This window comes from Anolis carolinensis, chromosome X, assembly GCF_035594765.1.
Source record: "Anolis carolinensis isolate JA03-04 chromosome X, rAnoCar3.1.pri, whole genome shotgun sequence".
NCBI lineage: Eukaryota > Metazoa > Chordata > Lepidosauria > Squamata > Dactyloidae > Anolis > Anolis carolinensis.
The window spans coordinates 6,691,705-6,712,858 of record NC_085847.1 but is presented as its reverse complement, the minus strand read 5'-3'; the positions used below and the strand labels follow the sequence as shown (position 1 = coordinate 6,712,858).

The 21,154-nt window shown below is 46.5% G+C and overlaps 2 protein-coding genes and 1 pseudogene across 3 annotated transcripts; 1 reads left to right on the top strand and 2 right to left on the bottom strand.

Moving 5' to 3' along the window:
- Positions 1–1,892: 1,892 nt before the first annotated feature.
- acads (acyl-CoA dehydrogenase short chain) lies at positions 1,893–10,883 on the bottom strand. Of its 2 annotated transcripts, none has more exons than XM_003226011.4 (10): positions 10,662–10,883; positions 9,021–9,187; positions 6,764–6,913; positions 6,558–6,669; positions 6,195–6,346; positions 5,561–5,731; positions 4,484–4,621; positions 3,808–3,903; positions 3,417–3,473; positions 1,893–2,391 (listed from the first exon to the last, which is right to left on the bottom strand). In XM_003226011.4, exons 1-10 carry the CDS (start codon positions 10,696–10,698, stop codon positions 2,239–2,241), a joined length of 1,233 nt encoding a protein of 410 aa, XP_003226059.2. In that variant the 5' UTR covers positions 10,699–10,883; the 3' UTR covers positions 1,893–2,238. The 2 variants fall into 2 exon arrangements, with proteins under 2 accessions (XP_003226059.2, XP_062814829.1); XM_062958759.1 differs by lacking the exon at positions 10,662–10,883 and adding an exon at positions 10,148–10,178.
- Positions 10,884–11,528: 645 nt separating this feature from the next.
- LOC134292918 (histone H2A, sperm-like) lies at positions 11,529–13,048 on the top strand (annotated as a pseudogene).
- Positions 13,049–17,203: 4,155 nt separating this feature from the next.
- unc119b (unc-119 lipid binding chaperone B) lies at positions 17,204–20,446 on the bottom strand. Its single transcript, XM_003226010.4, has 5 exons — positions 20,202–20,446; positions 18,614–18,727; positions 18,256–18,364; positions 17,639–17,811; positions 17,204–17,330 (listed from the first exon to the last, which is right to left on the bottom strand). Exons 1-5 carry the CDS (start codon positions 20,383–20,385, stop codon positions 17,218–17,220), a joined length of 693 nt encoding a protein of 230 aa, XP_003226058.1. The 5' UTR covers positions 20,386–20,446; the 3' UTR covers positions 17,204–17,217.
- Between the last annotated feature and the right edge of the window lie 708 nt (positions 20,447–21,154).

Here is a 21,154-nt window from a genome sequence, read left to right as displayed (position 1 = left end):
AGTCCATGTTAGTCATTTAGATGGTATGATTTAACTGCTGGTGTCTCAAGATGTATACCACCTCCTCCTCCTAGAATCATAAGAGCTGGAAGAGACCTCGTAAGCCATCCAGTACAACCCCCTGCCAAGAAGCAGGAAAATTACATTCAAAGTACCTCATTATTATTATTATTATTATTATTATTATTATTATTATTATTATTATTGATATTACATGTTTTCCAATGGCTCTAGGACTAGTCTAAGAGGCTAGTGTTTTGAACAATTGTGAGCAGAGCAGAACCCTTGACGTCCTAATAGGAATTTGTTGCAGTCCTTGTTCCTTTAGACTCAAGTCTGGGGGCAGGCAAAAAGGTAGGCATAGCCAACCATTTGGGGAAATAACAATACAAGGCATTGAAAGCGCCCTGCTGTCAATGGATGCTGGATCATGGAAATGTATTTAATTCCCTTTAATTTGTGGTATTTATACCCCACCTTTCTGTAGAATATGTTACTTAGACTCTCACTTAAAGCCAGCGGTGCCAAGTGGGTTATGTAACGGCAACCCCCGGCCTGGTTATTGTGCAGTAATTAGTGCCCCGGCCTCTGCGAAGTATCTATTAATTTGCTGCCTGTCGTTCTATTTTCCCCCTTTTAACAAGCCACGTGGAAATTGTATGTAATTAAGGTATTGGCTCACAGTTCCTGATTTCCTCCGTCCTTTTAAGGTACTTAGTAGCACTTGATCTCTTGGCAGATCTCAAAGTGAAAACAAGGGAGGGGCAAAACATTGTCGAGCACATTCTCGCTGGCTGGGCTTGATGGGGGAAATTACGGCCCTCGCTCCCGTCCTGAAAGGATTGGCCCTTTGAGGTGTAATTTTGCCCTTGGGCACAGCCCTGGACGCCTGAAGCAGCTCTTGCAAAGGGAATGAAACTGCAGCCTGCCTCTGGACTCAGGGAAGTCTGGAGGGAGTTAGCGGATTTTAGCACGGTTCTGATTCATTGATTCTGCTGCTCGTTATTGTTTGAAGCCTGGCATCTGGTCATGTATGTGTGTACCTTTTGGATATTGTGCTGGAGGCAAGAGGTACTTCCATTTGGAATAATCATGTTCTGCCATGTTCCTGTGGGTTGAGGAATAGGGAGCAGAGCGCTGTTTCCAGAGGGCCAAAATGACTTGTGGACAATGGGTTTTCAGCCTAAAAATGTCTTCCTTCAACTCGAGAATGGAATGTGTCCTTTTGGCACTTTGGGAACAGCTCTCTCTTGCTTTTTGCCTGCTGTATGAAACGCTTTGCTGCTTCTAACCAAAGTCTAGCATTATGTTTCCACAGCAACTAGCCATGTAACTTGGGAAAATGTCTTAAGCCAGGCAGAAAAGAGAGACTGGGACTGATGGTGGCCGGCAGCTGCCATTAAAGGGAAAGCGCCAAGCTTCCAAACTAGAAAGAAGCTGCTGTGAGAGCCACTGCACCAAAGGAAGAGCCCAGGGCTTAGAACAGGCAGGCAATGGTGCCAACGTGAGGTGTGAGGCTGTCAGGACTCTCCAGAGAAAAGGAGGGAGGGAGGCAGGAAGAAAAAAAGAGGGGAGGAGAGTTGTGCTTTGAACCTGGGACCCTGGCTCTGAACTACTGGGTGACTTTTGGCAAGGTCCACTCTCTCAGCTTCAGAGGAGGAGAAAGGCAAGTCCCCTTTGAGTAAATCTTGACCAGAAAACTCTGTGAGAGGGTTGCCTTAAGTCTGAAACAACTAGATGGCACACAACGGCAACACTAACAAATTAATCACTGAACCTATTTCCTGCCCCAAGAGGCTTAGCCTTTTAAATTCTGGCCCATTCCTCCTGCCACACTGCACAAGCCTGGCTTAGAAACGCCTGAAGTCCTAGAGCAATGACAGGAGACGGGGTAGAATCAAACATGGGGTAGTGTATTCTGCATTGGATGGGCTAAGGCACTTGTACAAAGGCAGCCCAGGAGGAACATGGCTGTGACTGACCAGGCAATGGTGCCCGCCCTGCAGGGCCAGTCTCCCCTCTCTCTGGCTGTTGGGCGTGTGTCGTCGTGCCAGTTTACCTGAGATCACCTGCTGGGGGCTCCCGCTGGTGGACTGGTAACTTTCTTCTTGAGTGAGCACAAGGTATGTCTGCTCTGCCACAGCTTTGGCCACTGGACTTGGTCAGGCGCCCAAGGGTCTCTGAGCCAGAGTCCCTCTTGCTTCTTGCACAAACCGGCAGAGAAGAGGAGTCTCCGGTTCAACCTCGATACGCCTTCAGCAGCTGCCCTGCAATGACCAACCTCTGGATCTCGCTGGTTCCTTCGTAGATCTCGGTGATCCGGGCGTCCCGGTAGTGGCGCTCTGCGGGCATCTCGGTCACGTAGCCCATCCCACCCAGGATCTGGATCGCCTGCAAGACAAACACCAAACGGTCACTGGGGAAGGGTGGCTTGGGTGCTTTACTGCCTGGGCTGGATACAGAAGCTGGGATCCAATGCTTTGCCTGGAAATTCTCCCCCAGCATCACGAAAGGGGTGGTCCGAGGATGGTGCGGGATAAGTTTCCCCTCCTCTGATGCAGATGTGCAGGGTCCAGGCACATTTCCAGTTTCTCTTTGGACCTTGTGGAGTTGCCCCGGGGAGAGGAAAAGAAACAGTTGGGATGCCCTGGCAAGGGTGGAAAATTCTCCTCCTTTTTTGGGGGGATACATGTGTCTGGGCTGCCCTTCTGTACTCAGTGCGATGACATGGGGAACAGGACACCTGCAATGTCTAGAAATACATCTATATCATTATTATTACTATTATATTTATACCCTGCTTTGTCTCCACAAAGGAGACTAAAAAGCAGTTAATGGGTTATATCTGTAAGGGACCTTATAGGGTTCTTGCAACAATAATAATAACAACAGCAACAACTGGAAAAGCTGATACAATATGAGGATTTAAAGATCGAATTGCAAAGACTCTGGCACAAGCCAGTCAAAGTGGTCCTAGTGGTGATGGGCACACGGTGCAGTGCCTAAAAACCTTGGCCTGCACTTAAACACAATCGGTGCTGACAAAATGGCCAGCTGCAAAAGGCCACCTTACTGGGATCTGCACACATTATTCGCCGATACATCACACAGTCCTAGACACTTGGGAACGGTCCGACGTGTGATACAACAGCCAGCAGAGTGTCTGCTGTGGACTCATCTTGTGTTTCAAATTATTATTATTATTCCACTTTTTCTCTAAAAAAGACTCAAAGTGGCTCACAATAAAACCAATAGAATAAAATTAGAATCTAGAAATATACAAACATTAAAATGCAATTGAACATGAACAGTATTAAAAAAAATAAACTTCTAACTGTAGAAGGGATGTGGCTACTGCTTCCAAACCCATTTAATCCCCATTGATCATGTCAGGCCCCAAGCCTGAAGAAGCTCACCTGGTGAGAAATGGAAGTGGCCGCTTCGGAGGCAGACAGCTTGGCCATGGCCGCTTCCTGGGGGAAAGGAAACACATGTCCAGATGGAGCCTACCTGTGTTTGTTCATACACTCACCCCCAAGAGCTATGCCCCACTGGACCAATGAGTATTTGCCTTTTCTGCAGGGTGGGCTGAAAGTCACAAAGGGGTTTCAATATTTAAGAACCCCTTATTTTTCTTTCATTTGTAATTCGCAATACCTTAGCAGCATATATATATAGAGAGAGAAGGTACATGGGTAATAAATATACATTTTACATAAGAACAATCCCATCTTGTTCATGTAAGGCCTCTTTGTGATTCCTGCCCCACCCTGCATGAGGTTTTGTAGCTGTGCAAAGAAGGGCTACCTTGGTGTAGGACTTCCCGTTGTCCTTCAACATGGCCGCCCTCCAGGTCAGCAGGCGGGCACTCTCCAGGGCCAGGGCCATATCGGCCAGCTTAAACTGCAGGCAAAAACAACGCTTCCGTGGGTGTTGTGCACACATAAATCAAAGCAACAAGTCCTCCTGGGAAACATCCAACCCCAGAGGTTCCAATACCACCTTCCAAGGAAAGCAGTTGCCTGACCCTGGGTGCTACGGAGGAGAGCCGAGTGGAAGACGGAGGAGCCTTGCCCAAGCGGCACTGAAACCTCCAGACCTTCCTGCCATTCCCTTTAGTTCACTCCTGCAAAGGAGTGTGTCTTGTGTTCATTGGTGAGTACGGTGGAAGTATGGAGATGTTTTCCCTGTGTGTGGCATAGGCCCATAGATGCTTCTCTGACCCCCCCCCCCCCAACCTTTCACCACCTACAAGACAGCCTTTGGGTTAATATGAGGGTGTTCCCCCTTAAAAAAACCTGGAGTTTGTCCCCCTTGTAAGGCTTGGCAGAACCATAGAATCATAGTAGAGTTGGAAGAGACCTCACAGGCCAGCCAGTCCAACCCCCTACAAGAAGCAGGAAAATCTCATTCAAAGCACCCCTGACAGATAGCCATCCAGCCTCTGCTTCAAAGCCTCCAAAGAAGGAGCCTCCCTCGGCACCTGAATTGCCTGGAACTTGGTGATGGGCGCTCCAAAGGCCATCCTCTTCTCGGCGTAATCCACCGCACAGTCCAGCGCTGCCTGGGCTATTCCTAAGGCCTGGGAGGCAATGCCAATCCGACCAGAGTCCAGGGTTTGCTGAAAGGTGGGAAGGACACAAAGGAAAGGGTCGGCATGAACCCATGCACAACACTGAAGTACATTCAAAACCTACCAACTTTTGCAAAACTTTGGGGGGGGGGGGGGGATCAGGTTTTGTAGGCATCAAGGAACAGCTTCCTGCTCAAAGTACCATCCCAATCGCGCTTTGTTCTACCCCAAGGAGATGCCCTAGGCTCTAGGCAGCAGAGACAATGAGGAATGCTAGGAGTTGCAGTTCAGCTAGATCTGGTTCCCAGCCCTGCAGACACAACATTCAAACTCAAGAGGCATTGCTGCACCCAGGAAAAGCATCCCAAGGGGCCTTCGTTGCCCATGGTCATCCGTCAGCATTTTAGAAGTTTCTGTCCAAACAATACACTTTTTTGCTTACTACTGTACCTATGGTTTCCATTGTGGTTTTTTTTCCTGTGTCTCCGATGTCAAAAGCATGCATTTACAGGTGAGCATTGCATGCAAATGTCTAAAAACATGCAGCTCTCTCTTCAGCCCACATCAGACCTGCCCAAACTGCCCTCCAGGTATTTTGGACTCCAGCTCCCAGCATGCCTGACCATTAACGAAGCTGGGCTTCTGAGAGTTAGAGGTCCAAACACCTGGAAGGTAACAGGTAGAAGAAGCCTGGCATAGGGCATAGTCATAATTTTTCTTCCAACAAAATTAAAGCTTTTAGCTTTTTAAGTGTCATACATAAACCTAATAGTACACTAAATAAGTTATGAACACAGGATTTCATGTTGCGTGCATGGGACAGCGCACTAGCAGCAGCCCATGGCTGGATGGCATAGTGGATAACATATCTCTGGAAAGAGTGCGTAAGACACAGAGGGGTGGGGAGGCTGACATCTCATACATTTTTGCTTCACTCTGTCCTATTCAACCACCGCCTCCTTCCCTTTGTGTATAATAGCCACTCACCATAGCAATCTTGAAGCCCATGCCTTCCTCTCCCAGGAGGTTGTCCTTGGGGATGCGGCAGTCTTCAAAGATCAGGTTAGCCGTGGAGGAGGCTCTGATGCCCATCTTGTCTTCCTTCTTTCCCAGAGACAAGCCGGGGGTTGGCATGGGCACAAGGAAGGCACTGATGCCCTACAAGAGACAAATGAGAATTTTCAGAACTGCCCACACCAAAAAGGCAATTCAAACCTCCGAGACATTTCTCAATCTATTCCCTTTCCATTTCCTCCCACTGGTTCTAGACCTGCCCTCTGGGTAACAGAACAAATAACAGTCTCTTGATATTTAAGGAAGGTCTCTTTTTCTCCCTGATGCTCTCTAGGGCAGAGGTGGGAATCACATTACTCTACATGTTGGACTGCAATTTCCAACTGACCAAGGGTTAGGAAAGCTGAAAAATAGTCCATCGTGAGGTGTGCTCTAGGATAAACACAACCCGGTTCTCCCAATTATTCCTTGGCTTCCCAAGCTCTCATTGTCTAGGCAGCAGCCCCCTAGAAACAACACCACAGATGTCCCACTGAAAGCGAAGAGAGTGATTACTTTGAACAATCTGAGCTTTGAAGCGCTTATTATCTGGGAGGCATGAACCCACCTTGTGTTTCAGGCCCTTGTCCGTAGTGGCAAACACAACCGTCGCAGCAGCATCCCAGGCGTTGGTGATCCAGGCTTTGGTCCCGTTCAAGACCCATTCGTCGCCAACAAGCCGTGCCACCGTGGAAGCCGCTCCTGCGTCGCTGCCATTGCCTTAGCAAGACAACACCAGGACAGCCTTGAAGGCAAGGGTGTCTCTAGCTCCTCCACACACAAACACACACACACACAAGCTTGTCAGGCCACACAGTATACATTTCTGTTCACCCTGCACTTAACTGTCCTTTAAGATGAAGGCAAACTATAGTCAAATCGCTCACCAACGAGAGCAAAGGCCAAGGAATGTATGGAGTGCCCCAATTACCTGGTTCACTGAGGGCAAAGCATCCAATTTTGTCCCCATTAGTGAAGGGAGTGATCCACTTGTGCTTCTGTTCTTCAGACCCATACTTCAACACCGGTCCTAAATAGAGGGTCTGAAAAAACAAAAGGTCCCTCCATCAATCGCCGGCATGAGCACACAAAGAGAGTGGCACTCTTCCAAACGGAGAACAGCCCTAGTGGCCTTACATTGTTGACACTCATGATGACACCGGTGGAGGCACAGCCTCGGCTGATCTCTTCCACAGCGATGGAATAGGCCAAGTAATCAAGCCCAGCTCCTCCATATGTCTCCGGGACATCCATCGCCAGGAGCCCCAAACTCCCCATCTTCTTCACCTGGAGAGGGAGGAAAAGATGCGTGCTTTCTTAGATGTCTGACTATTTCGGCCTTGAACCAAAGGAGAGGTGGATAATAAATTATATTATTATTACCCACCTCACCTCACAGCTAAAGGGTGCAGTGAGTGCATTGTTTTAATAATAATAATAATAATAATCATCATCATCATCGAAAGTGAGGGCATAAATATGCCTAATGGCCAAACAATAACGTGTCACCAGCCAGAGGCCTATAAATACCTGCGCATATTGCAGCTGTACAACATCAAGCATGAACATGTGAAAACTGTGGTCAGTAAAGAATACACAGAAAGGGCCAGAAAAATTCTCAAAAGTAAGCTCAATGGAGGCAACACCATCAAGGCCATAAACACCTGGGCCATACCTGTCATAAGATATACTGTTGGCATCATAAACTGGACACAGGTGGAACTGGACAATTTGGACAGAAAAACAAGAAAACTCATGACCATTCATCCTTCACTGCACCCCCGCAGTGATGTTGACCGGCTATATCTGCCTAGAAGATCAGGGGGCAGAGGACTCCTACAAGTAAAACAAGCAGTCAAAGAAAGAAGAACATGCCCTGGCAGAATATGTAAAGCAAAGTGAAGAACCTGCTTTGATTGAAGTCAAAAATCAGAAACTCCTCAAAGCACAGCAGACAAAACACCAGTACAAGAAAACTGCACTACAAACTAGAGCTGACAGCTGGCACAACAAAACATTGCATGGAAAGTTCCTTGACAAAATTGAAGGAAAAGCTGACGAGAAGACCTGGCTCTGGCTCACGAATGGGACCCTGAAGAAGGAGGCAGAAGGCCTGATCCTTGCAGCCCAGGAGCAAGACATCAGGACAAAGGCAATTCAGGCCAAGATCGAAAAATCAGCTGATGACCCAAAATGCAGACTGTGCAAGGAAACCGACGAAACCATGGATCATATCCTCAGCTGTTGTAAGAAAATTGCACAGACAGACTACAAACAGAGGCACAACTATGTGGCCCAAATGATTCATTGGAACTTATGCCTCAAGTCCCACCTTCCAGCAGCAAATAACTGGTGGGATCACAAACCTGCAAAAGTATTGGAAAATGAACATGCAAAGATACTGTGAGACTTCCGAATCCAGACTGACAAAGTTCTGGAACACAACACACCAGACATCACAGTTGTGGAAAAGAAAAAGGTTTGGATCATTGATGTCGCCATCCCAGGTGACAGACGCATTGAGGAAAAACAACAGGAAAAACTCAGCCGCTATCAGGACCTCAAGACTGAACTTCAAAGACTCTGGCAGAAACCAGTGCAGGTGGTCCCGGTGGTGATGGGCACACTGGGTGCCGTGCCAAAAGATCTCAGCCGGCATTTGGAAACAATAGACATTGACAAAATTATGATCTGCCAACTGCAAAAGGCCACCCTGCTGGGATCTGCACGCATCATCCGAAAATACATCACACAGTCCTAGACACTTGGGAAGTGTTCGACTTGTGATTTTGTGAAACGAAATCCAGCATACCTATCTTGTTTGCTGTGTCATGCAACGTCGTTGTGTCAATAATAATAACAATAATTCTTACCCACCTCTCCTCACAGCTAGAGGGTGCAGTGAGTTTTAATATGTAACACACAATTTAACGTGCTTTTCACTGTTCTTAAATTGTTGTACCAGTAACTGAGTTAACACTTCTAGAATTTTTGTCGGGGGAGGCAAGATGGCCCTGGCATGATAGGACGTGATTTAATGGGCTCCGGTATTTTTGTTTTTCCTACTCCCTCTCCTGGAAATGGGAAACAGAAAACGCAATCGGACTAGCCCTGAGTCAACAACACACCACAAGGCTTCTAAACAACTGAAAATTGATAACTCTTTGGGGAAGGAACTGTGAGTATATCTGACTTAAACACCCTGTTTGAAACTATAATCGACAACAAAGCTACTCACTTACATCTTCATAATAAAGCTAATGAGCCTCTATCAGTAGCCTTTGACAACAACTTGGCTGCATATCATGAAGGAGTGTCCACACCGCCCTCTATCCCAGGATCCGATCCTAGTCTGTTTATCTGTTTGCTGGACCCTAGTGAGAGTTGGAGCTACCTGTTCGGCTGGGAAGCGGTGCTCCCGATCCAGCTGGGCCGCAATGGGAGCCAGCTCCTTTTCGGCAAAGTCTCGGCAGGTCTGGCGCAGCATCAGGTGGGTCTCTGGCAGGTCTACCGCTTGATACACTGTGTGCAGCCGCCGCACGCCTTTGTGGAGCATCCAGGCTGCAAAGGGGAAGCGTCAAGCATGACTGTGGGCCAAGAGTCCCAATCTGGAGCACAGGTAGAGGCGGATTCTCTCGAGGACAGTGAGTACGACCCAAAACCTCAGAACACACAGAATCTCTGTTGTCGTTGGGCTGGAACTCCCACTGGCCAGCATGACAGACCGTTTGATGTTATAATTTAATATTTTTATGGCTGCTTTTGTTTTTGCATTATGATTTCTTAATGTTTCGGTTGCTATTATTACTATGTACATGGTATTTTTGTTGCATGCCGCCCGAGTCCCTTTTGGGAGAGGGGGCAGGATACAAATAAAGTTTATTGTCATGATTATTATTCTGCACAGTCCTTGCCGACAATGAGAGGTCCAGCCCAAATGTATGTGAAAGGCCAAACGCAGCCTCATGGCCACCAGCTGCCTTCAACTCCATCCCACCCCTGGGCTTGGTTTTTATAGCAGCCCTTGAAGAAGATGGCAGGATATATAGCCTCTGTTTATGGCAGGGGCTTTGGTGGAGTCCTTTAGAGTAAAGGTAAACACTGAGTTCAGCAGCTTGTAAAATAAGGGATCGATTGCCGCTCGTCTCTTTGCTGCAAAATGGAGGCAAAGGCGCCCAGAGGCTCCAAGCGAGCGGAGAACGGCAAAGAGAGCTGGAAGAGGGCCATCTAGTCTGACCCCTTTTGGAAAAGCAGGAAGACACAATCCAAGCCCTCCCAACAGATGGCCAGCCTGCCTCTGCTTCAAAGCCTCCCGAGAAGGGGGCTCCACCATGCTCCAATAGGCCTTCCCTATAGCGAAGCCCCCTCCCCCCGTCTTAAGCAGCTGAGGGGGGAAAGGAAAGGGCCCGAGGCTGTGAGGAATTCTGGGAGTTGAAGTCCAAAACACATGGAGGGCCCAAGTTGGCCCAGGCCTGTTCCAAAAGCTTCAACTTGGGCCTCTTTTCCCCTTAAGCCAGAGACCTCCATCTTGGGCCATTGGGGTTTTCCTTCCTCTGGAGCCCTTCCAGGTGGTCAAGGTTGCCCTTGCTGCGGGGCTTCAGGTGAAGGGGACCTTGGTCTACACCGTCGAGTTCATGCGGTTTGGCGCCCCTTGGCTGGGTGCTCTGGGAGTTGCAGTCCTCTGAGGAACGAACAGTCCTGGGTCGAGAGGGCGTGAGGCCTTGTCAAACCCTCTCACAGTAGGAAGGCCTCACAGAGAGGAGAAGGGGGGGGGGGTCCCCGAAAATGGGGCCGTCCCGTTTGGAAAAGTTACTTTCGGAATAAGGAAAATGGCGAGTTTCCCAAAGCTGGGGCCACTATATGACGTTTCCTTCCTCTTATTTGGTCCCTCCCTCACAGTTCATCAACAACCCCCCCCCTCGTCCTCTCAACTTGGTACGCTCCATCCCGCCGGCCGCTTCCTCCAATGGCGCTTGGTGCTTGGGGCGTACCAAGTGGCAACGCTCAGAGGGGGGGACGTCATTTCGCCACTTACCGCAGCGTCGCGCAGAGAGTGCCATGGCTGCTGCCATCCCGGGCCAAAGCACAAGGGCTCTGGCGACCAAAGCCTTTTTTTTTTTCTCTGCCTCCTCATGAATATTCACGAGCCTTCTTTCATCGCCCACTCCTGAATATTCATGACCCGCTTCTTTCTCCGCCCCCCTTTCGAAAAACACCTCAGCCAGTTTAGTTCCCTCAGAAAAGCACGAGACACGTCCGCCGCCATCTTGCCTGCTCTGGGACAGCGCCCGGGGAGGTCTCGCTAGACTACAATTCCCAGCATGCCACTGCACGTTGTAATAGCAGTTAAAGCGGCGTAACAGCGCTGTTAAAACAGTGTAATTAAAAAACAAACTGTCGCTCGAGTTGGGAGCAAAACCGAGTTTAGGCCCAAGACTTTGAAGGAGTTTAATTTCTAAAACTCTTTGCCTCCCCAGCAGAAAGGCATCCTGGGTCTTGTAGTTTTTTCCTCCACGCCAAGACAGTGTCTCCCTGCTGAAGGAGAAAGGATATAAAGCATTCAAGGAAGTCCATTTAACAGCATTAAGGCACACAGAAATGAATCTCTCAAGTCAATATTGTGTTCCTAGTATGAGTGAGGCCTAGTGTTAAGTCTAGTAAATAACATTACTTATCCTCACTAAAACATTTATGTTCCCTTACAAACACTTTTTTGTCAAAAAAGGACAACTTACCCATGGGAAGAAAGCAGTGCTCCGTCTTGTTAGAGTTGCCAAGGTTTCCCAAAATGTCTCTTAAATCTGGGCAAAATTGTACATGGTTTGACTCCCAACCACATCGAATATTGGAATATGCTTGAATCACCAAAGGAGCCCAGCGGATTCCAGGATTGCAATTTTAAACATTTGAAATATTTAAAAAACAGACAATGCCCGGCCTTCTATCGCTAAGCACCCAAGACTCACAGGACACAAATCACAACGGGATTGAACCATTTTGAGAATTTTTTTTATTATGATTACTATCGCTTGTGACAAAATAACATTTCATACAAATCAGTCAGGAAGTTGGTCGGAGAGCGAGGCAACAGCATGACAACAGGTTCGACAGAAGGGAAGAAAATCACACAGGCCTCTTTGGCGCTCGCTGTTGTCCTTTATGGAAAAATACCTTCGTGGGGAAAAATAGAAAACGGCCGGGATCTGTTCTGGAATGGGCATGGTTTGGCAGAGACAACAAAGACCACCACAAAGGGGGAAACAAGCAGGAAGGGATTGATGGCCAATGCTATTGATGAGGAAATGAAAAATATGGATTTTTAGACATATATTGTATGCACATTAGAAGCAGTGAAATGTAGAAAAACCAGACTCTCTCTGTGCTAAATTTTAGGGATGCACAAGCTGATAGGACAAGCTGGGAGAAGGGGGACCAGTTTTCTATACATTCCAGTGTGAATTGGTTCCTAGTACAGCTTGACAGGTCAAGACTGGCCTCTTGATGGATCTCTCTTTTGGTGTCTGTGACTTGCTACATGCTTTTAAGAGTGCTTAGATAGGAAAATGCTGATTGTGCATATTTATATCCATGTATGTAAGCATGTGAAGTGACGTACTAATGACGAGATGTATGTAGAAGCATGTTCTTTGTCTGAAAATGTATAAAAGGCAAGTCCACGCCTTGATCGGAGCTCTGGTTTGCTTTTTGGAAGAGATTCCACTTCCAGAGACTCAGCTGAATATAATAAACCGGACTTTTTGGCCTCTCAAAAGGATCTCTCTTGTATTATCTCTCCCTTCATCTACAACACTATGACTGATCCTGTCACTGCTGTTGAAGGAAATTGGCCGTGGAAATTGCTGCCTGTCTAGAAAAGATACATAGTACAATTAAACATTTAAAGGAGCCATCATGTCTGGACATGGTAAGAAGCTATCAAAGCCTTTAGCTGCCACCCAGAAAACCAAGAGTACACTTGCTGACTTGCAATTCTCTGTGGGTCGTGTTGCCCAGTACCTGAAACAAGGCAACTATGCTAAACGGATAGGTGTAGGTGCCTCCGTGTACCTGACGGCTGTTCTAGAATATCTGACCACAGAGATACTGGAGTTGGCAGGCAATGCTGCTCATGAAAACAAGTAGCAGAGCATTGCACCACGACACATCCAGTTGGGGGTGAGGAATGATAACGAACTGAACAAGTTATTTGCCCATGTGACCATTGCAGAAGGAGGAGTGCTACCTAACATCCGAGCTGAGCTTGTCCCAAAGATGACAGCACTCTCAGCTGCTCCCCAAAGCCAGCCCAGACTCTAATCTATGTGACTTACATGGTTTTTGTGACTATTTAATAAGCATGCACTTAATTTTTGAAAGGGGCACATTTTAATGTGTTTTGTAGTAATAAATTTCCACAAATTAAAAAAAGGGGGATGCCTGGCTAGACAGCAGTACATTTGAAAAAGATCTTGGAGTCCTTGTGGACAACAAGTTAAACATGAGCCAGCAATGTGATGCGGCTGCTAAGAAAGCCAACGAGATTTTGGCCTGCATCAATAGGGGTATCACCTGGAGTCATTGGCAAGACAACTAAAATTTGCTAAACAACAGCATTTTGAGAATGCAAATAAGCCAGGGAAATGGCTGGCTAGAAAAATAAGAAAAACTCAGAATCAATCCATCCTAAGAATAAACACAGGAGAGAAACTATTAAACACAGATAAAGAAATTTTGGGGGAATTTAGTAAATTTTATAGTCACCTGTACTCAAAAGATGAGATAAACAAAGAAGAGATAACCAAATACTTAGGGCACCAAAAACTACAAAAAATCACAGACACAAAGAGAGAGACTGAACAGGGAGATCACTGAAGATGAAATAAAAAGGGCCATTAAAAGCATGGACTCAAGCAAAGCCCCGGGGCCAGATGGCTACTCAGCAGGTTACTATAAAACATTTATGGACAAATTTATCCCCTTTTTAAAAAAACTAATGAACCAAGTGCTAGAGACCAAAGAAATGCCGGAATTGTGGAAAGAAGCCGAAATTATCCTAATTCACAAAGAAAATACAGATTCTGAAAATGTTAGAAATTACCGACCAATATCCTTACTCAACACGGATTATAAAATCTTTGCCAATATACTTGCAACCAGACTAAAAGAATATCTAAGTGAATGGATTGGAGAAGATCAAACTGGCTTTTTACCAAATAGAAAATTAAATGATAATCTGAGAGTAATACTGGATACAATTGAGTACTATGAAATTAATATTCAAAAGGAACTTGCCTTGTTGTCATTAGATGCTGAAAAAGCATTCGACAATCTGAATTGGGACTTTGTAAAATTGTTACTGGAAGAAATAGATATTGGCTTTCAATTAAAAAACGCAATAGAGGCAATATATGACAAACAAAAAGCAACAATTAAGGTGAATGGAATCAGATAAGCAAATCTGGACATAAATAAAGGAACATGTCAAGGATGTCCTCTTTCCCCTTTGATATTCATATTGGCATTAGAAATCCTCCTTAGAAGTATAAGAGAAGATACGTCAATTAAAGGTCGGAAAATTGCCTCTCAAGAATATAAATTAAGGGCTTTTGCCGATGATGTAATATGCATAGTGGAAGACCCCATAAAAAATATAGAAAACTGGATTGAAAAAATTGAAGAATTTGGGAAACTTGCGGGCTTAAAATTAAATAAAAATAAAACTACAATTTTGACAAAAAATATGACCAAAGAGAAACAGGAGGAATTACAAAAGATAACGGGAATACAAATTGTACCCAAGTTTAAATACTTGGGCATATGGCTCACAGCAAGAAATGTACACCTGCTGAAAAATAATTATGAAAACAAATGGAGAGATATAAAAAAAGATCTAGAAAAGTGGAGACACCTCAAACTCTCCTTATTGGGGAGAATAGCAGCTATAAAAATGTCTATTTTACCAAAAATATTGTATATATTTCAAAATCTCCCTATCGTAAGAAATGTCAAAATTTTTAAGGCGTGGAATAAATACCTACTTAGATTTATTTGGAATGGGAAAAAAACCAGAATAAAATATACAGTACTGACGGATTTGAGAACTAGAGGAGGATTCGGTCTTCCAAATTTAAAGAATTATTTTGAGGCATGTACATTAACATGGGTTAAATTGGATAACCTTAAAGAAAGAAAAAATACTCATATTGGAAGGTCACGACTTACGGGTGGGATGGCACTCCTACCTATGGCAGAGTAGATTTAAAACAGAAAAAAAAAATTCGGAAACCATTTTGTCAGATTGGCATTATTAAGAGTATGGGAAAGATACAAATCATACTTTTACACTAAAACTCCCTTATGGGTGTCCCGCTTCCCCCTTTTGCAAAGTCTTTGGTCCAGAGGGCAGAAACAGGGCCTACCTTGCGTCAACCAGCAAGCTAGGGCCCTTCCACACTCCCAGAATATCAAGTCAGATAATACACAATATCTGCTTTGAACTGGGTTATCGGAGTCCACACTGCCATAAAATCCAGTTCAATGTGGATTTTATGCAGCTGTGTGGAAGGGGCCCTAGAGGAGTTGCCAGGTTGTTAAGGGAATCAGATTTCTATCCCAGCCCTAATAGCACCACAGTTCCATTGAGGGGCAGTCAATGGGCTTTCCAGTATCCTCTTTGTACACGGCTGTTCCACAGTGGCAAAGCTGCACCCAGAGCTATGTTATTGGGCACATCAGGACCCTCCCTGCCTCCTCCTCCTGAACTTCCTTTTAAACTTTTGGTCCAAAGCCAGTAGCAAGGCCTTGTCATATTTACATCTCCAGTTGGTTGCTTTATTATTATTATTGCTAAGAGATAGGCGGCTCCAAAGGACACGGAGAGCTCCCGCGGGGCTGAGGACCCCAAGGCCGGAGGAAGGAGCAAGTGGCTAGAGGTTTATTGCAAAGAATGGGGCCTGCCCCCAATTGAGGCTGCTACATTTCCCTTCCCACTGTGTCGGAAAGAAAGCTGGGAAAAGCCTGAGTGTCACCAGAGGACACTGAACAAGGCACTTGGGGTTTAACCGTGGAAGACTTTCCGTGTTCCTTTTTTGCGGCACCTCCAGACACAAGGTTAAAAAGGCACCTTTTTTTGTAGGGAGCAGCAGGGAGGCTGCAACCAAAGTGGGTTTGTCATAATTCAGATGACTGTATCACAGTGAAGGAGGCGGGGGATCCACCCAAGGCACCCTCACTTCAGATCGCAAGTACATTTTTGAAAAAAAATACCCAACTATCCAGTTCTTAAAAGCAACAACTGCACACTGATTTGAGCAACTCTGACCCTTTCTGTTTCACCCCCAATACTTTGCGGTGCTTAGGATGCCCTACCTTGTAAACATAACAAAGAAGTTTGCGCTTTCTTTTGGTAGTTGCTCTCCCTCTCTCTGCTGCTCCAGATTTCTTTGGAAACGACACACTTCCCCCTGAAGGGCTGGTCTGAAACATAGCAATGGTCCCATTTTTTACTGAAGCCACCTCTGGTAAAGATCACCAGATGGGGGAAGAAGCAGCAGCTTTGCTTGGGATCAGGGCAAGGTCTCAGACTGGAAAGGTGGAGCTTGCAAAGGCTATGAGGGCAAGGCTCCTCTCCCTGACTCAAGAATGCCTCTGTTTGCTCACAGAACTAGCCAACAGGAATAGCTACATCTCAATGACAACCACTAGCTGGCTTCTTGACTCATCTATTTAAACAACGCCAATGAAACAGGGAAAGCAGAACCAAAAATCCCAGTAGCAACAGGTCCCCTTTCTTCTCAGAGCTGAGTAGGAGAAAACTGAAAGAGAGCAGTTTGGCAGTTGCTTGAGCTGAAGTGCCAGCCTCAGTCACACTAGCTGGCTACAACCACCATTTCGTCCAGTATGGGCTTTGGGTTTCCAGCACGTGCCAGAAGAAAACTCTGTCAGGTGGCTTGGTCCTTTCCTCAGGCAACTCGAACAATCATTACTCACAATATTTATAGAACGTCCATGACTCTACAAGCAGAAGGAACAGTCCAGTTCTATGGCAAGCTGGAGCATCCCCTAATTTTAAGGTCCTCCAGTACTGCATTTCTAAAAGGTTTATTGTCAGACAAGGACAGTCAGCCATGGGAAGTTGCCAAAAACAACAGGCCAGGCCTACTTTGTCCCTCTTGTTGGGGAACTGCTATATACATTTCCCTGGCACCTCTGAAGAGGCAACCACCTTCTGCTGTGGATCTGTGCTCCTGGTCTTAAGGGGAAAGGGGGGGGGCACGAGCAGGAGGCAGAGCACACAAGAAAGTCTGGCTAAGACGGCTAAGCTACAAGAATTGCTACACCAGTTAGCATTTCACAGAGAACCCGACTTGTCACCTTACCAGAAGACCAACAAAAACCAAGCAGAGGCCAAGGAAAGAACAAGGCCGGAAAGGACAGAATTTGCAAGATCTCCTTTACTCTTGCGTACGTTGCCCCCTCAGCCCCTTCAGCGTTGTTCCGTGAGCTTGGCGGAATGTTCCAGAAGTAGACTGGGAGGAGGGAATGGCTTTTCGGCTCTTCTCCTGCACGCTCAGGATAACTAACAAAGGATGCTACTGGCCCCCATTGTAGGCGTAGTCGGCCTTATTGTGCATGATCAGCTTGTTGTCCACAAAGTAGAAGCTGTCTGAGCGGGTCTCATAGGGGTTGTCTACCATCAGACGGACTGCGTGGAAACAGAGATAGAAGGTTTCAGTTAACCCTGGAATACAACGTGACCCGCCAGAGGGAGACCCAAGTCCAGCCAATAGTTTGTTCAAGTACAATGACAAAAACCCATTCTATTCACTCTGGTAATCCTCCCCTTCAAGCTCATAAAGGCGGATACAGAATCCCTCTGGTCCAGCATTCTGTCTCCAATGAAAGCCACCAAACCTCTTTGTGGTGCTTCAAAGCATCCAAGCACTAACTTTCCTTCCCAATAGCACTTTTCTGTCTCAGCCTCAGAAAACTCTGATATAAAATTATACTTACTGAGGTCCTCTGAAAGCTGGGGAAACTCATAAATGTGCTCACAGGTATTTCGGCTGCTGGGGATACAGAAGCCAAAATCAAAGTCAAAGTTCTTGAGAAGGCGATCTCGGAAATAATGCCTTTCAATCATGCGGAAGTTTGACACAGGCTTGTCTCCCACAGTGAACTCCACTCTGCGGAAAAAGGGGAGGGAGGAAACAAATATTCCGTTTTAGCTAAGCAAATCTCTTAAGCTCACATTGGTGTCTATCTGGGACAATGCTTAAATAACAGAAGATGGAGAGTATTTCTAGTGATAAAGCTTGGGACTTAGGAGAATACCACCCTACTCCAACTACTTAAGCAGAATACATCTTTTGCAAAAGAATATTTATCATTAATGTATTTATTCTGATCCCACCACATATGGGACCCACAGTGACTTAGGACAAGGCTAAAACTAAAGTCTGAACAATTGAAACACAACTCAACAGGCTATTATATTCAAACATTGCTCATTTTAGAAGAATAAGTTAGCAAACAAGTTAGCAAACACTTTTAACAACATGCTCTTGTCCAAAGGCTCAATCGGCTTGCTGGGAATCGTCTGAGAGGCCAGCTATGAGTGACATACTCACGTTGCACCGACGGTTCGGAGGCGCAGGAAAGCCGGTGTGAACTGATAGCGAACAAAACGGCCTGCGCTGGTGTCTATTACCCCAGGATCATTGTCATCATCCTCTTGCTCTGCAAGAATGGATCATTAAAGGGGTTAAGGTGTAAAATATACAAGCGCTTGTCCAAATTACTGACTTTCCTAACAAACCCACTAAGACGACACCTGAGTGAGACAGTGGGGAAAGAGGGATAAAGGAACTTTTCCAGCCCACTCAAAGCTTCTTGAGCTAGCAGCTGAGCTACAATCCAGCAAGATTTAGATCTTGGGGGAATGCAGGATAGTTCTACCCAGCGCCCCTTTCTTTATGACTAACTTACCTGAAGATGAAGGTTTGGCAATTTCAAAAAGCACAGTCCCTGTTTCTAGGTCCCGGATCTTGAACTTGGTGAAGTCGATGTTATAGATATTGTCTTCAGGTCGGCACAGATAGTCTAAGGGAGAGGGGACAAAATTGGGACAGGTTTTGAGAAGCCTGTAGGATAGCCTCATTGGCAAATATGCCACAATCCAGGAAAGACAGCACTGATTCAGAGGGATTGCCTGGCCAAAGAGATAAGCTGCATGGTCCAGAAGTCTACAGGAGCAGCAATCCTCTTTCTAAATAAGCGGCAGGCTATTAAGCGTCATCAAATTCCCATTTTTAAAAAAGCAGAAGAGAGTTGTTTTTTCTGGTTGTAGCCGTCTGGGTAGTTTCTGCCAAAATTGCAAAATTGTTCATAGTTTCCCATCAAGAGATCCGTAGTCAAGGGTGTGTTCGCAAAAAAGGAGAACATGACGAATTTCATGTTCATCGATGCAAAGAAAGAGGGCTGCCAATCGCTGCCTGGCAAAACACAGGCACCATGCAAGGAACAAAGGCTCCAGGTCGACTGCAGATTTGAACACCCCTTCTCTGCAAATCCAAAGAAGTCCAAATATTGCCTCCTTTGTGTGGCTGAGCTAGCGACCCTGCTAATTTGGGATGGTTCGATGTACACACACTGTTTATGGTGTATAAAATGACCTTCTGTCTATGTATATATGGTTTCTATGGCAGACCCCATCAATTTTGTGCTTAAATTTCTCCAAGATATCCCTTTTTTTTAAAAAAAAATAGAGTATTATACCCTGCTCTTCAGACACAAAGCGGCTTGCGAATCTTGGGAAAGAAGCGGTAAGGAACCCGAAATCTAAAACACTCCTCCTCTCAAATATTTTAGGGAAGAGGCACTTGAAAAAAAGAAGCAATACATTCTATAATTCATACATAAATTCATCTTCTCTCCTAATGTGAGGAACCAAACCAAAAGTAGGAATAAGGCTGAGTCTCTCTTCTCTGGAAATGCTCCAAAAATCCCCCAAATTGTCTGCAGGGATGGATGGGACACTGGCACACACACACCCTTCTCTCTCTCAATATGTGTGTGTGCGCGCACACATACATGCAAATACAAATATTACCAAGACAGATAAAGTCCAACAATACAAAGGATTTGGGTACCCAGCATTTTGAAAGAGGGATTCTCAAGTTGATTTTCAACCTCTACAGCATTTTGGGGTGCAGAATAATAGGGTTTTTAGGCTCTTTAACATTCTGAGGTACAGAATAATAAGAATTCCAACCTCTACAGCAGTTTGGGATGCACAATAATAGAATTTCTAACCTCTTTTAATATTCTGGGGTGCAGAATAATAGGAATTTCAACCTCTTTGACATTCTGAGGTGCAGAATAATAAGAATTCCAACCTCTACAGCAGGTTGGGATACACAATAACAGGATTTCCAAGCTCTGCTGCATTTTGGGGTGCAAAATCATTGCGTTTTCAGGCTCTACGACATTCGGGGGTGGCAAATAATACCCCCCCCCCCCCCGACAGGCTCAGTCTGAACTTCTTTCGCTTGGAGGCCCCCCCGCTTGGACTCACTTTCGGTGACGCGGCTGAGGCCGAGGACGTGTTCGGGCCGGACGGGCTCCAGTGCCAGCAGCTCGGCTTCGGTGCGGGGCAGGGCGGCGGCGGGGGCGTCCCCGGAGCCCCTGGGCCCTCGGAGGCGGCTGAGGGCCCCCCTCCCCGCCGGAGCCGGCGCCACCCTGGGCTTCGAGCCGCTCATCGCCGCCGGGCCGGCTGCCGCCGCCGCCAAGATGGCCGCCGCCTGCTCCCGTCGCTATGGGAGCCAAGGCGTGGGCGGGGCTAAAGGACGCCGACGACGTGACGTCAGAAGGCAGAGGCGCGGGTTGCCGGGCAGTGAGAGAAGCCTCGTGAGGGCGCATGCGCAATCCCGCCAAATACCTCCGGGCCCCATTGTCCTCTCTGAGTGCCATGGCAACGCCCCGCGGATTCCTGGGCATGGCGGCTTTGTCATGGCTTTGGCTACTTTCCTGTCTTGCTCTATGAATGGTTTCTGTAGGATGATGCTTTCAGGATGTTGTAAGCCGCCTTGGGCCCAACTGGAGAAAGGCGGGGTCAACATGCCTGAAAGAATACACAATAAAATGGCTTTTGAGCAGTTTTCACACATTTGTTGTTTTTGAAATTTCATTGTGTCACATTACTATTGGAAGACTGGCCTTGAGTGCTTCCCAGCCATCGGTCCTTCAAGTTTTGGACTTCAACTCCCAGAATTCCTGACACTTGGCCCAGCTGGCTGGGGCTTCTGGGAGTTGGAGTCCCAGAGGACCAAAGGTTGAGAAGGATGCTCAGCCACAAAGCAGGAAGCCAGAGCCCCACAGCAGGAAGGGGTCGCCTCCTGACAACTGGGCCAAGGACCTTAGAAGGCAAACCCAGGGTCATGGCTTCCTTCACAGTCTTCTTCGTGCTTTCAACCTGTGCCAATTTGATTATTCACAGATGCGATGATCAAATGTCCTCTCTAGGCATCT